General features: G+C 50.1%; 1 protein-coding gene across 1 annotated transcript; it reads left to right on the forward strand.

The window, feature by feature from the left end:
* The first annotated feature begins 210 nt into the window (after positions 1-210).
* TNFSF15 (TNF superfamily member 15) lies at positions 211-14,520 on the forward strand. The gene is made up of 4 exons (XM_066333051.1): positions 211-457; positions 7,154-7,205; positions 7,942-7,989; positions 13,815-14,520. Exons 1-4 carry the CDS (start codon positions 278-280, stop codon positions 14,240-14,242), a joined length of 708 nt encoding a protein of 235 aa, XP_066189148.1. The 5' UTR covers positions 211-277; the 3' UTR covers positions 14,243-14,520.
* The last annotated feature ends 1,762 nt before the right edge of the window (positions 14,521-16,282 follow it).

Consider the following 16,282-nt stretch of genomic DNA (forward strand, 5'->3'; position numbering starts at 1 on the left):
CGGGACTTTCCCGGCTTCCTTGTGCGGCGCTCGGGGGGAGCAGGAGCGCGCTCGGCAGCGGGACCGGCGCGGGCAGCGCGGGGAGCTCCCGCCGCTCCTGCCGCCTCGGTTTCTATTGTAGGCGGCGCATTCCTGCCGAGGGAGGGAGGGTGTGCGCGCCGGTGCCTTCCCACACTCGGACAGATCTTATTTAAATGGGGGTCTCCATGCGGGCCAGACGCCACAAGAGGTTTGTCGGTGCCCGGCTCGCTGGCAGGACGAGCCCGGCGCTGCTGCCATGGAGCCCGTCGCGGAGATGTGCCCGGAGGCTGCCGGCGCCGGGATGCAGCTCCGCAGGGATCTGCGGAGGATCCGCTGCGCTCTGCTGCTCTGTCTGCTGGCCGTGCTGCTGCTGCTGCTGCCCACCGCGTACCTGCTGCTCGGGAACCTGCGGGCGCCCGGCTCCTGCGGCGGCCAGGTAAGGCACGGGCGCACCCGAGCGCCGTCCCGACCGAGCCTGCCTGGAGTTCTTGCCGTGCTCCGGGTGAATTTCTGCCGTTCCAGGGCATCTGCTTGCCGCGAGGATGAATCTGATTATCGCTCGTTCTTTTTTTTTAACTTAACGGTTCCTTCACTTTCGCCGAGGTCGCAAGCGGAGTACGTGGCTTTAAAACTTTTTATTGCTGCGCTGCAGAGGATGGTTAAAAAGGAAAGCAGTGATTGGTGGAAATCAGTGCCTCTGCACTGATTTCGGCCAGATTTTTGACTCTATGGCTCGTTTTCCTCCTTTCTTTTGGGTTAGATCTGTGGTTTCCTCTCACAGTGCCTAATTTCAGGAAGAGCTGCTGATGTCAGTGGCTCAGGCACCCGTCACTGGGCTGACAGCTACAGCTTTGGTGGATTATTAATTATTATAATTAATAATAATTAATAATTCTTTTAACGCGAACTTCTGCAGAGATCTGATTTGAGACAGTTAAGGCAACCTGACCCTAAACTTCGCATTCTGTTTGTAGCTCCCCGTTAAAACTTTCTCTCAGTCCCGACTCTCCTCAGCTCTTCTCCTTTGGCAGACAGCCACACTCCCTTTGCTCCCAGCCCTGCAAACTTGTGCTGTGCTGCTTCCAGCTCCCTTCCACGCTGCTCTGTTCCTCCTGCAAGTGCCCACGGGAGGCTGCGAGCTCAGCAGGGATGCCCCAGGCTGTAGATCTGGTGAATTAAGCTTCGAATTTTAGCTTCGGGTCTGAAATTCCTCGTTAACCAGCGAGCTGGTTATGAGAAATGGGGCTTGGTTTTCAGTGGCCTGGAAGGCAGGTTTGTCACCTGCCTCGCGTGTAGCCCGGGGGTGTTTGGGGAGGCTCAGAGCCGCTGGTGGCTCCCAGGGCTGTGCCGGCCCCGCTGTGACCCCGAGGCTGCGCTGCCCGGGGGATGCCGAGCTCAGGCTGCAGCATCCTCTGTCTCACCCGGCTCTCACCTGGTGCAGCCCCTCGGGCTGGGAAATCTGGCAGCTCCTTGAGCTGTGATGCTGCCCTGTCCCTGTCCCTGCCCTGGTTCCAGCTGTGGAAAGCCGGGCTGCCCTACCTGCAGAGCACAGCTGTCTTCAGGGGCTGGGCACGTTCTCTGAGGATCTGGGGGGGCTTCAGTTCCAGAAATGTGGAATTACAGCAGAGGCTGAAGCATGGAGGAGCGTGAAAAGCTGTGACTAGGAGTAAAAGACATGAGGTGTTTTTTCGGGCAGTCTGTGCTGCTGCTCTGGGTTTGTGTGTGTCCCACGAGAGCAGAACGGTTCAGCCTCAAAACAGTCTTGGAGCGGAAGAATAATAAAATTTAACTTGTTTAATTTAACTTGTCTAATCAATCCAACGCATCCCTGGCTCGTCATCCTGTTGGCAGGGTTAGCAGAGAAAAGTATTTTTATGAGTGGGTTTGGCTTCTTAAGAGGAAAAGTGCTGTGCAAAGGGTCGGAATTGCAACGCTGGTGTGCATTCCCATGCACCTGCTCCCAATTAGCAACACGTAATGTTTCCACAATGATGTTACGAGGTGATCAGAGGAGTTACAACCTCTGTGGGTCCCAGGGAGGAAAAGGAAAGTCATCGGGGCTGGCTGGGTGCCCGGGGTGCCGTGGGAGGAGCTGCACCTCAGCTGGGCCCTGCCTGTTCCCGATTTTTCATTCGCTCTGCTGCTCTCTGTGTTCATGGGTGTCATCCAGCAGGACAGCACAGGGGGCTGGATGTGTCTGACTGTGTGGCCGGCTGGGAATGCCCCAAGGAGCCACGGCCCCCAGGAGCCTGCAGGTTCAGGGTGGTGGGGATATTTCTGGACGTAAAAGCTCTCAGGAAAATGTCTTTCTGCATTTCTGCATTCGGAGTTTGCTAAATGGCTCCGTGCTCATGTGCCCCATGGACAGCTCGGCTCAGGAGTTTTGGGACCAGCCCTGTGTGGCAGAGCTCTCTGGGGCACTGGTTTGGGGGTGTGGGTGCACTCTGGCATGGGTGTGCAGTCCCCAGTTTGCCCCAGATGAATACTGGCCTCCTGACCCTTGCAGCCCACGGGAGGAGTCCTCTGGTTGCCTCACAGAGCTCTGCCCACACCTAATTGTCACCTTCTAGTGCTCTGGGGACAGCCCTGGGAGGAAGGAGGGACTCAGCAGGTGAGGAGCAGATGGAGTAAATTCCTGAGTGCTTCCTGGAGCAAGGAGGAGAAGGGAAGCCCGGGAAGGTTTGTGCAACAGGGGTGTGTCCCTGGGCAGGCTGCCCACGGGGTGAGGCACTTTGGTCATCCCTTCCTGCATGTGGTGTCACCTGGTGCCTCTGAAGAGATGCAAAGTCACCTCTTTGGCTGGAAATGTCCTTTTCAGGAAAGAGCAGGGCAAGTTATGTCACTGCAGCAACATGTGTGGGCCAGCAGTGTTCTCTCTGTGTCATGGTACGATGCATCTTGAGTGAATAATTCCAGCCTAATGACGGTTTTCCCTGGACACCATCCAGGCTCCCTCCACTGCTCCTTTGGGAAAGAGAAATCACTTTCTTTTATGCTGCAGTCCAGAGCGAGGAGAGGAAATTGAGTTTTTCAAACCAGAGCATGTGGCTCGTGTTTACTAGCAGGAAATGTCTATTAGTGGTGCCCTGCCAGAGGAAGGGTCATCCTGCCTCAAAGGGAAGCCAAGTTTCAGTGTGAGCTCCCAAAGCCATCAATGGCATGGCACAGGAGAGCAGCTCTGGCTGCCTCAGCATCCCACTGAGCATGGCATCGAGTCCTGTGGCCTGGAGAAGCTGTGTTTGGCTTTGTTTTTCATGGCATCCTTGGCATGTCAGGGCCACAAGCAGCATCAAGAGGAATTCCAAACCCTGTCCCAAGGGTTGGGCATGCACCTGTGTGCCAAGTCTGTGCCGTGTCAGCTGGCAGTGGAGAAGGGACCTGTTGCAGGGCAGGAGGAACTTGAAAATCCCAGAGGCTCCACCTGGATCCTGCCAGAAAGCTGGCAACAAATCCCAGGAGAATTCTGCCCTCATGGCCTGCCCATAAAGGAAGGAGAGCGTCAAAAGGCTTCCTGATCTTTGGGGGAGGAGAGAGGCCTGGGGAGGAGCAGCAAACACACCTGGATGGGCCCAGGTGTTGGGATTCCCCTTCCAAAGCCAGCACCAGTAAAATCCCTGCCTGGCTGTGGGATGCAACCATTCCCTGTGGGTACAGGCTTCCACTGGGCAGCAAAATGTTCTGATTGAAGCCAGTTTTTACTGGCACAGACTAGTTCCTACCAAAAATTCCCAGCCCACACCACACAGCATCTCTGCAGTTAGAAAAATTGGGAGTTATGTACTGCAGATGAGCTGCAGAGATCCTCCCTGTGAAACAGTGCTGAAAATGGAGTGGGTGCAGGAGCTGGGGGTGTTTTGCTTCTCAGTCCCTCTACCTGTAGTGCCAGCTGCTCTTCCCATGCCATTGGATGTCAGCCCTTCTTTTGGGGTTTAGCAATATCTGGATATAAATGCTCTGAGGCTTTCGGACATTTGTGGCACCAGAAGTGTCCTGCACACAGCAACCCCCAGGGCACTGAGAGCTGCCTGCCCAAATATCTGTGAGCCAGCTCAGGGTGGGATTTTCAGCATCACTCAGTGGTTGGGCTCTCCACAGTAACCAAAGGGAAAACCGAGGCTGTGAACTTTTCAGAATCACTGCTGAGCAAGGAGGAGAAAGAGAGAAAAGCACTGATTGTGTGAATGCTCTCTCTATTGCCTGGTGCTGCTCAGTTCTCCCTCCCCATCAATGCACAACCTCTGTGCCTATTCAGGACAAGCTTTACTGACACCTGGCCATTATGCAGCGTTGTCTACTGCTAAAACATTTCCTGTAGGAGATTTGTCTTTATTTTGACACCCTTAAGGGATAGCACAATTAGGGAAAAAAAAGAACAGCCACACCTTTGGCAAGCAACAGAATAATTTCCCACCTTGCTCTATCCCCCTGCTCTCTCTGCTCTGTCCTTCAGCATCTCTGAATGCACCTCCTGCAAAAGGAGGTTCCAGCTGGGTTTCTTAGGAAACAAGTAAATTTAGGTTTAGACAAAACCTTTTTGTTATCTTTTGTAAAGAAGCAGAATTCTTCTTGCTCTCCTTCCCATTTTCCTGCCACTTCTGTTTGGATTGCAACATCCAAGTTTATACAAGTTCGGCTTCAAGTATGTAAACACTTCCACAGAAGTTACGTTTGTAAATGTAGGTTTGGGATTGATTTTTTAGCTGGCTGCAGAATCCTTAGAGAATGGGATCACTAATGAGAATTGGTCACTTGGGAAATATGTAGGAAATGTCACACAAGGGATGTTTAAATATACTCCTAGGTGAATACACCTGGCTGAAAGCAGGGAATGTGTGAGGGAAATCCTTAATTCTGACCTTGTGCTTCCCACCAGGGCAGGGACAGACTCTCCTGGCTGTGACTGAGTCACATCATCAGAGCACTCATGGTTAGTCACCACAGAAAGCAGGACTTTGAAAGTCCTTACACATAATGAAAGGTCTCAGAATGATCTCAGAAATCTCCTGGAGAGCACAGCATCACTTTTCCCTCAGCCCCACACTGGACTTTCACACCACTCTGCCAGGAGGCTGCTGGGGCTGGGCCACACATTTCTCTACAGGTAGGCAAAGGAATAATAATTAAAAAAAAAAAAAAAAAAAAAAAAAAGAGATTTTCCCCTACTGTTTTCCTTCTCCATTTTTTCCCCAACGCATGAAACAACTATGTTAGAAATGACTTTTCTGCAGGAGCACACGGATGTTTACTTCCAGTAAAACATTAAACTATCTGTGGGTTTACTGGAGCAGCCAGCAGTCCCCAACCCCAGGCAGGCTGACTCTCCTTCCACAAACATCCCCCTTCCCCAGCCAATATAAATGATCTCTTTTCTCCTTCTCCTGCAGTGTTCGAAGCTGTGTGAGACAGCAGGAGACAGCTTCCGCTTCTACATATTAATATTATTTCAGCCTTTTGTTGGGCAAAGTGCATCAAATCCTTCACTAAGAGCTGACCAGGGGCAGTTTATTCAGTCTATTCTGTTTATTCAGTTCGTTCTGTTTATTCAGTTTATTCAGTGTGGTTTTGGTGGCTGTCCATAAAACACTCTGTGCCAGCCCCATGTGACCCTGAGAGACTGTCTGGGATGGGGGTTCCTGACATCCCTGAGAGTCAATTCTGAGGGTCAGTCCTGATGGTCAGTCTGAGTGTCAATCCTGAGGGTCAGTCCTGAGGGTCAGTCTGAGTGTCAATCCTGATGGTCAGTCCTGAGGTTAATCCTGAGGGTCAGTCCTGAGGGTCAATCCTGATGGTCAGTCCTGAGGTTAATCCTGAGGGTCAGTCTGAGTGTCAATCCTGAGGGTTAATCCTGAGGGTCAGCACAGTTTAGGCTGCTTCTTACAGCCCCACGAGGCCAGATGCAGAGGCATCATCCCACTGCATCCCACACCATCCTACACCATCCCACACCATCCCACACCATCCTACACCATCCCACACCATCCCACACCATCCCACACCATCCCACACCATCCCACTGTATCCCACACCATCCCACTGCATCCCACACCATCCCACTGCATCCCACACCATCCCACACCATCCCACTGCATCCCACACCATCCCACTGCATCCCACACCATCCCACTGCATCCCACACCATCCCACACCATCCTACACCATCCCACACCATCCCACACCATCCTACACCATCCCACACCATCCCACATCACCCCACACCATCCCACACCATCCTACACCATCCCACACCATCCCACATCACCCCACACCATCCCACACCATCCTACACCATCCCACACCATCCCACATCACCCCACATCACCCCACAGCCTTGTCCCTCCGGAGCTGCCCGGCGCCGGCCGTGCCCCGGTGGCTCAGGAGGCTCAGCAGGTGACTCAGGGCCAGGCGCTGTCCCTCTGTGACCCGGGGCCGTGTCCTGAGGGGACCGGGAGGGTTCAGCTCCAGGAGGGAATTGCAGAGGGGAGGAGGGCTGAGCCTTCCCAGGCCTCAGAGCAGCAGAGCACACCCCGCGGCCGCTCCCTCAGCTCCCGCCACCCCACGAAGGCGCCCAAAATTCCAGACAGACTTTAGGAACAGGCTTAGTCTGGAATGAGAAAGGTGCAGGACGAGAGGCAGGTGGAGCTGACCTGCCTCAGTCTCTGCTGGTGTTGTGGGGACACCTTTGCTCCTGGAAAGGCTCAGAGCTGCCCTGCCTTGGGGAGGATCTCGCTTTGCTCGGCCTGGGCTGGGCGCCGGGAGAGGCTCCAAGCAGCAGAGGGGCTCCAGCAGAGCTGGAACAGAGCTGGAACAGAGCTGGAACAGAGCTGGAACAGAGCTGGGGCAGTCACCATCCGCGGGCTGGCTGATCCACACTCTGCTGCTCTCCCGGTCAAGCCAAGGGCTTGTCCAGCCCCACAATTCAATAAACCTCCCCAAGGGCCCTGGACCCTTCCAGAGATGAAGGCAGTTCTAAACCAACAGCAGAAACTTCTTGCAGTGAAGCAAGGACTTACCAGGGCTCACCTTTATGCCAAAATGCTCCTTCTGAATTCACTGATGTTACTGCAGCTGTTCCACACTGTGGGATAATTCATCCAAGACCCTCTGAGCTGACCCCTGTCCCTGTCCCCTGCAGGTCACCGAGGAGGGGCCCTCTCGCTTCCTGAAGCAACGAGCAGTAGCTGCAGGTGAGTTTGTCTCCCTTTCCCCTGCGGGGGCTGTGGGGTGGCAATGCCAGCACCCACCTCCCCTCTGCCCTCACCACCCCAGCCCCTGCAGGGACAATCCAGCCAGGCCACACCTGGGGGAGAAGATGCAGGGAGATAACTGGGGCCACAGTGAAATGGGGCATTTCTGACCCCTGGACTGTGAAGTTGTGCAGGCACAGGCTTTCCCCACAGCTCTGCAGGGTCAGTGGGACTCCCAAGCAGGGATTTGGGAGGCTGTGCTCCTCACACTTTCCCTCTGTTGGCTCTCCAGCAGGTCAGGACACAGCCACAATGTGCCCAGTTGATGCTGCAGCAGGTCTAACAAACTCCCTCGTTTGCATTCTATAACCTCAGGAGTGTCAATAAGAGATCACAGCAAATAATTCCTGACTCAGACCTCAGCAGAAAGGGGGAGTGCCTGCACTCATGGGCATCAGTCACCTCTCACATTTTGTTCACTTAGGAAAGGCTTTTCCCCCAGAGGGTGCTGGCACTGCCCAGGCTCCCCAGGGAATGGGCACGGCCCCGAGGCTGCCAGAGCTCCAGGAGCCTTTGGGCAGCGCTGCCAGGGATGCCCAGGGTGGGATTGGTGGGGCTTTGGGCAGGAACAGGGGCTGGGTGATCCTGGTGGATCCCTCCAGCTCAGGATATTCTGTAATTTTATTATTGAACAGCAGGAAACAATCTCACATCATTTTTTTTCCTTTTCCCTCAGTTACGGACACGCTTTCCAGTGCAGAGAAGCCACGAGCTCACCTGACAGGTAATTCTTGTTCACTACTAAAGCCTTTTTACAGCAGATGTTGTGGTTCATCCTTGGTCCATGTGGATCTGATAGGAGCAGGTGCTGCAGGGAAAATGGGGGACATAATAATCAGCTTTGCCTTGTTGAGCACGCCAGCCTGAGTGCAGTGTGTGTGTAGCAAAGGGCCCATGAAGGAGACAGCTGACACTAATGTCACCACTTTTCCAAGCTGCTTCTTTCACTGACTGACCAGCTTCTGTAACTGAACTGAAATAGGTGCCTGATGTCTCAGTGATCTGCTAAATCCTCCAGAAGAGGCAGGGAGGGAGCCCAAGTGAGCCCTTGTGGAGCAGTGAATTGGCAAGAATTCACAAATTTTGGAGCAAAATCAGGTCAAATCAGTTTTATTTTATTTTTCTGCAAGGCCTAACTCAGACCACTCTCACCATATTCCCATAAATCCTCCCCCCGTTTCCAGTGAGCTAATCTCTGACACATTTCGGAGAAAGCAGGGAAAGGGTAACGCCAAGCTGAGCCCTCCAAGCCTTTGTGTTGTGGTAGGGAGGTGCCATCACCACGTCCTATCACAGGGTGGGCTGCCAGGCCTTTCCAAAGAGCTGCCAGGCCTTTCCAGAGAGTTATCCTGCCTTTCCAGAGAGTTATCCTGCCTTTCCAAAGAGTTTCCAGGCCTTTCCAAGAGATTTCCATGCCTTTCAATAGGTTTCCATTCCTTTCTGGAGAGTTTCCAGTCCTCTCCAAATAGTTTCCATGCCTTTCCAAAGAGTTATCCTGCCTTTCCAAGTGGTTCCCATGTCTCTCCAAGAGGTTCCCATGTCTCTCCAAGATGTTTCCATACCTTTCCAAGGGGTTTCCATGCATTTCCAAGATGTTTCCATGCCTCTCCAAGGGGCTTCCAGCATCTCCAAGGTCCCCACCTCACCAGCTCACTCTTGAAGCTGTCACCACACCAAGGACGTTGCCCTGAGACGTCCCCCATCCTCGCCAGCTCCACCCACATGGAAAATTCAGGTGTTCCCAGTGAAAAGTCTCTGTCTGGCTCCAGTGTGGATGGAGTGAGTGCCAAAGGGTTTTCCAGCTGGCCTGGTGCCATTTATTCCTCTCCAACTCCAGCTCACTGCAGAGGCTTCCCCAGCACCCCGAGTGTCACCCCAGGGTGCACTTTGTAACCTGGAGAATGCAGGAAGTGCTGGGACTCTTCTCACAAAGCCTCCTGCAGAGCTCAATCCAAACCCACCTCCAGGGCTCAAGCAATCTTCAGCTCAGGGCTGATGCATTTCCCAGCAGAGTTTTCTTTCCTTAATCCACCAGCTCCTTCCTGAGGCCCATCCTTGGTGCCTTCCTCATTGGCACTGGGGTTTCTGGAGCTCCAAAACTGACCTGGCCTCAGCCACAGCCACATCTTGGCTTTACTGCAGGTTTTAAAGGGTTTCTGGAGCTCCAAAACTGACCTGTCCTCATCCACAGCCACATCTTGGCTTTACTGCAGGTTTTAAAGAGCAAGAGGACCATGTCTGCTGTTGTGAGATTTTGTGGTTTTTGAGTCCCCCACAGCACAGAGATCCAGAGGCTCCAGTGACTCAGAGGAGCAGCCAAAGCTCTGCTCTGCTGCTGGGAACTTCCCTGGGTTGCACAAAAGCCCAGCTGCCACAGGGAAACACCCAACACTTTTCTCCAAATTTCCTCTGGCACCATATGTGCAAAAACCTCTTTGCCATCATTCCCATGGACTGTGCCCATCCTCTTTGGTGTTCCACTGAGGGCCAGTATCTGCTGGCCATAGAAAGGAGCAAGAAAAGGGCAAAGTTAAGGGAATTTTTCCTTTCTGTGCTGTGCCATGTAGTCATCAAGGAACCCAAAATCTATGGATTACCTTTGATATTTTTTTAGCCTGGATTTATTCCTGGTGCTTCTCCCTGTGGCAATGAGTTTCCCAGCCTAACAGCATTTTGCTGGTAGAAAATATTTCCTGTCATTTTCAACTCTGTGCATAATAATTTCTTGGGTTCTACCCTGGTTTTCTCTTCTCAGAAACCATGACTTGTGCATAGAAAGTGTAGAAGGAATAATTATTCTCCTGGTCTTTGTTACATTCCCCCACCTCAAGTGCCTTTTTCAATGTGAGGGTGGCAGACTACAAATCCTAAATTGCAGGAAATCTCTTCCACAACTTTTTTTCTGTGTTTTTCTAGTTTTAGGCACATCTATTGTGCAGGTGAGAACAGATGAGTGAGAGGAATGAGAATTAGATAAAGTTCTTTGGGAATTCACTGATTAATTGGCAGTAGCAGAATGGCTCCATGTTTTGGTGTCTGTTCCTTTATGATAAATCTTCCAGCTGATCTTGGCCTTTTAAACTCACACTGAGAATTTTTATTCATCCAAACTGGAATGGAGACCTCCTCTCCCTGCTGACTTCACCTACTGAGATGTGCCAATACCCAGCTCAGACCTCCCTCCAAGCCCATTTTCTCATGTGCATTAATGTTTATTTGGGGTTTCTCCTTGCCTTGCCATCATCATGCCCTCCCCATTTATTTGGTTGGATTCAGGGCAGTGCTTGTTCCCTCTTGTCACCAGCCTGTGGCACAGTGGTTGACCAGGACCTGGCTCGTGCTCCTTGTGCTGCAGTGGTCCCAAACCCACTCTAAATCTGGGCAGAGCATCATTTCTGCCTCCAAATTACCTTAATCTTCAGGGCATGGACTTGAGCACCATAGACCCTGCAGACACAGGACCTTGCACCACAAGAGCTTCCCCATAGGCTCCAATCTCTTGCTGAGACTCAGAGTTCAGGATTAGGCTCTCCCATTGGTGCTAAGAGCTGCAGAAAGCCCACAAATCCAGCACAAAATATATCCCACATCTGACAGGCAACAGGGATTTTCCAGCAAGGAACTGAACCAAAAGAGATTTGGGACAGGAGAATGAAGGGATGCAGGAAATTGATAGTGTGTGAGAAAATAAAAGGAACCGTGGCAATGAATCCATTATTAAAAGCAGATTTTAATTCCTTCAAGAATTAGCATCATAGGTAAATTTGCAGGAAGTAGAGCTCCAGAATTTAGGAAATAAATAAATAAATGACAAGTACAAAGTACTGCTGCTGTTAGAAAAGGAGCTGTTCTGTATTAAAAAGCACTTGAACATTCATTTTATTCTCCTGACTGTTACTGAAAGCACAAGGAAAAGTAATTAACTTTAAGTAATAGAGAGCAGCAATAGAAGGAGATTCATCCTAAGAGGAAGGTTAAAGCCGTGAAACCTGACTAATTCTAGAAGTTAGGAAGTCATGGGGTTCATTTGAGATCTTACCATATTCTATAACTAATAAAATATATTTTATAACTGATATAAAAATTCATTGTGGAATTGAGTGTCATTGACATTTGAAATGTGTCATTCTACAAGAAAAGAATATTTCACAGGCAGCTTCTCTTCAAATTTCCCCCAAAATTCCAGAGATGGAATAGAGCCCAGGACATTTTCTGGAAATATTCTGATCTTTCCTCATCCTTCCCACCTCAAACAAGATTTCCTCTGCTCTCTGAGATGTGTTGCTCCAAGTTCTTACAAACCTCAGAGTGGCCCAAAGCCAGCTGAGCTTTTCCCAGGATTCAGACCAGTCCTGAGGTGGATGAAGGGAAACCAGGACCACTTTCACTTTCTTTTATTCCCCTCTCTGTGTCCAAGCTCCATTGACTCTAACCTTGTGATAGCTCTATAATTTAGCTGTCCTTGCTGCCACAATCCCTGTCTGTCTTCCCCTTCCCAGAAATACTTTCCTCATCCACTTTGCCTCCTGGGAAAAAAATCAGAAGGATTTGATACATCAGCAGCACTAAAAAAAAGGCCATTATTTTGTTGTGCTACTCTGAGAGTATAAATGGAATTGCACTCCTAAAGCCTTCCTGTCTCCTCATGGATTATTTATTATTGGAAAAGAGGGAAACATGCCACTGGGACAGGAGCACATTCCTTTTTCTGAGTCTCATTTCACCCAGAATAGACCTAATTGTTACTGCCAAGGGAATTCCAAACCTTCCTTCTTCTGCATTCCATTTCCCACCCTTCCCATGCACACACCCTCCTTCCCCAAATACTGAATAAAAATCAACTTTAAACATTAACACCAGCTCATTAAGAAACGTCCCAGTTCCTGGACCTCTCAATCTTTTCTAAGCATTCATCATTCATTTTTCAGGTTCATTTTAATACCTGAGATAATCTTCGTGAGTTTTTAATCCTCTTCTTCCCACTGCTGCTCTTTCAGCACAACAATTTCATGGCAGTCAATAAAGGGCAGAGACAATTCTTGCTTCCCTTCAGAGCAGCATGCAAGGGCTGGGGTTTATTGTCCTGTCTGTTGTGTGTGAGAAATCAGAGTGGCCAAGGGGAGGTGAAGGCAATAGGGCAGCAATTCCCTAATTTTTCCCCTGCAGCCTCATCTTGTATCAGACTGATGCTGGGGTCAGCAACTGGAGCTCTGCCTGTCGTCAGCTCACCACAAGGGTGGGGGAAAAAAGCCTGGAGGAATGTTGAGAGTGCCTCCAAACATAGTGTTTTTTTCCAGGAAAGCATTAAAGAAAGGGAAAAGGGAAAGAGAAGGATAAAAATGGTTTAAAATATAATGTGCTGCTTTGCAATTGGACCTCTTGAAGCACAGTGGGTTCTGTGGGGTGTTTGCTAAAATCCAGTGACCCTGGTAAACCAAAAGCAATTCAGGATGTCCTTGAGAGCACTCAGGAGGAGAAGATCAAGACAAGGGCTGAGAAACCCCAACCCCTTAGGAAGAGGCTTGGCAGGAAGAGAAGTCCAAGTGTCTCAGTGCTTGGTGACACATCGTGTGGACATTTTGCCAGCTCAGCAGTGTCTTTTTAAGAAACAGAATTGCAATCCGCCCCTGCTGAAGGTAAAGAAAGTTTAGAATTTCCTCTTCCTGTCCCCAGCCTTTAGATACAAGCATGGGACAAGTGTCACAGTGCTGGTGTCCCTTAAGGACAAGGTTTTCCCTCTGGAAATGGGTGAGGTGGGAAGGTAAAACCACAACCAGGACCCCCAGCACAGTTTACACCGCCTAGATCTCCCTAAAGCAGCCTTGGCTTTCAGTCCTGACAGCTCAGATCTGGCCACCCTGGAAAACACCCCTGGACACTTGTCCTGCAGCCCACCCAGCTGTGAAATAAGAGCATTTCTGCCCAGCGTGTTGCTCACCCTGTGACACAGGTTAACAGGCGGCCAGAGTCTTATAAGCCAATTATAAATGTATCAATCTCTGAGGGTCCAGCCCTTGCACATTGGCTTAAAATAATTGCAGCCAGGCTGCTCTTCAGAGGTGTTTTCTAAAGTAAAAGGTTTAATAAATGAAAAATAACAACCATTGCAGAAAACAAAAGAAAAGCCATGCACAGGTATCTGAGCAAACCTCTGACAGCTGCTAGAAACACTCCAAAAATCCCCTTTAGCCCTTTTGTGCTCCTTCTTAAATACTGAAAGTTTTAGGAGGGACAATCTGGCTTGCTGCCAATAGGGAGAGATACAGGATTTGAAGAGCAGCAAAAAGGTTCAACAGATGCTTCTCTCTTGGCCCTGAGCCAATCACTGTCAGAAAGCTATGGAAGTTTCTGGGTTCTTTACCTTATAAGAAATGCAAAGGGTGAGTCTTAAACTTTTCCCTGTAAGGAAAACACTTGCTGGGTGTGGGAAATGCATTGCTACAACCCTGTTTAAATTCCTCCCCCTTGGGAGCAGGGATCTCATGCTTCACCCACGCCCTGGCTGTGCCTGACTCACCCACCCTCCTGTCCCTGTCTCTCCCCCTGCAGTGAAGAAGCAGGACCTGGCCAGCGCCGTGGGGACCCACCTGCCCATCCTGCAGTGGGAAGACAAGCGAGGCCTGGCCTTCACCAAGAACAACCTGAACTACTCCAGCAACGCCCTGGTGATTCCCGTGTCCGGGGACTACTACGTGTACGCCCAGGTCACCTTCCGAGGGCCCGTGGAGAGCGGCCACAAGCCCAACTCTGTCACTGAGATCATCACCAAGGTCACTGACAGCTACCCCGAGCCCACCCAGCTGCTGACGGGCACCAAGACCCTCAGTGAGAACGGCAATGGTTGGTTCCAGCCCATCTACCTGGGCGCTGTTGTCTCCTTGGAGGTGGGAGACAAGCTGATGGTCAACGTGAGTGACATCAAGCTGGTGGATTACACCAAGGAGCACAAAACGTTCTTTGGGGCCTTTCTGCTCTAGGGCTCTGGCAGCAGCTGGTTTGGGGATCCCTCCAGGGCCATCGGGGGGACCTCCTGGAATTTGGCTTTGTGGGCGCGTGTTGGGGTGAGACCTCTGCTGTTTTCCTGCTCCTCCTCCTCATTCTTCATCTTCTTCTTCTTCTTCCTCTTCCTCTTCTTCTTCTTCTTCTTCTTCTTCTTCTTCTTCATCTTCATCTTCTTCTGTGCCATCACTCCCCTGCAGCTCACTGGAGCCTTAACTTAATGGGAAAGGTGAAGCTGCAGGGTGAAGTGAAATAACATCCCCCCAAAAAACCAATAAAAAATCAATCAAAAAACTAACTCAAAAAACCAAAACAAAACAAAACAAAAACTAAAAAAAAAAAAAAAAAAAACACTAAAAGAACCCCCCAAAAAAACCAAAAAATAAACACCACAAAACAACAAAACCAACAAACAAAAAGGCCTACAAAACAAAACAAAAAACACAAAAAAAAATTAAAAACCAAAACCAACAAACAAAGAAAAGCCAGAACAGAAAAATGAAAGTCATATTGGAGGGGAAACAAAAATGTATTTTTAAAAGGAAAAGTTGAAAGTTCTTCAAAAGTTTGTAAAGCTAGGGGGGAATAGTTCATATCTGTGGGTAGGAATTTTCATTGAATATTCAGCTTGGCTATGTCACTAATTCCACCTTCAGTGTACAATTTCCTCAAAACAAGAGAAAAAAAAAATGGGGGGGTTGAGCTTTTTCCAGCACTTCCAGTATAGTTTTGCATGACCCTTCTTCAGATTCTTATTTCTGGAAGGTAATTACTTCTCATAATTTCTTTAAGAATAGATTTACTCAGTACTTTGCACTAACATAAAGCTCAGGTTAATTATTAACTGCCTAATTAATCCCTTCCAACATCCCTGTAAAGTAGATTAAAATTATATCTTGTGCTTTGCAGAAGCTACTTGAGATTTTTGGTTTTTCCAAAAAAAAATTGTTTACAGTTCTCTAAGTCCATATAGAGCCTCAAAATGTTCTGGAAAAGAGCTAGGGAACACAAAAAACACTTTCTGGTTCAGCATGAAAGTGGAATGTCCCCTCCAGGTCCTAACTTTAGGATAACAGAATAAAAAAGAACCAAAGCAGAGAGAGACACTCAGAGCAAAATTTTGCACACTTCTAAATCAGCAACCAAAATTTTGGGAGAAAACCTCAGCAATGTTTTGCTTTCCATTATATTTAATGCAAAGCAAATGCAACTAAAGAAATCACTGCTTGGGCTCCAACCACTGCTGATGGTGGCCCCTGACCCCAAGGGACTCCCCAGCTTTGCCCTGGCTGAAGGTTGGCCATCAGCTGTCCCCACACGAGGTGAAAAGAACCAGAGACACCACCCTGGTGGAGCTCAGGGGGGTTTAACTCCCCACCTTGCACTTATTTCCCCAGACCTTTCTGTCTCTCAGGGAGATTCCCATTTCCCCCTCCCTTCCTGCAGCAAACACATCTCCGGCAGAGGCTCAGGACCCTCATGGGTTTGGACTTCACACCCTGAACAGCCCCGAGGTCTCACAGCCAGGCTCCTCTCTCTTGGATCCCATCCGTTTTCCCACTTCTTGCCCAGAAATAACAGCAAAGCTTTGTTGCCTAAGCTGATGTTTCCACTCAAAGCTCTGGTGGAGCCCCAGGTCCCTCAGCAGTGCTGGGGAGAGGCTGAGGTGGGGAATCTCAGCCCTGGGGGCGAGGGCTTGGGTCTGGAGAGCTCAGCTGGGCAGAGGCTTTGTGCTGGAGACAAGCCCATGTGTGATCCTGGAGCTTTGTCCACGGCAAAGCCCTTCCCACCAGGAGATCCTTCACTGCTCTGGGAAGATCAGTTTGAGCTGACAAGGAGGAGTCAGAGGAGCAGGGAGAGAAGCCAAGGAGATGGGGAAGGGAGGAGAGGAGCAGAGCAGGAGGGGGGAAGGTGCAAGCGACACCAGGATCTCTGTGTCTTCATGCCTTGGTGTAAGGACCTTCCTGCAGGGATGAAAACTGGCAGGTCTTTGGTGGTAAATCCTCTCAAAACAGCAG

The sequence above is a fragment of the Sylvia atricapilla genome, chromosome 19 (genome assembly GCF_009819655.1).
Source record: "Sylvia atricapilla isolate bSylAtr1 chromosome 19, bSylAtr1.pri, whole genome shotgun sequence".
NCBI classification, from domain to species: Eukaryota; Metazoa; Chordata; class Aves; order Passeriformes; family Sylviidae; genus Sylvia; species Sylvia atricapilla.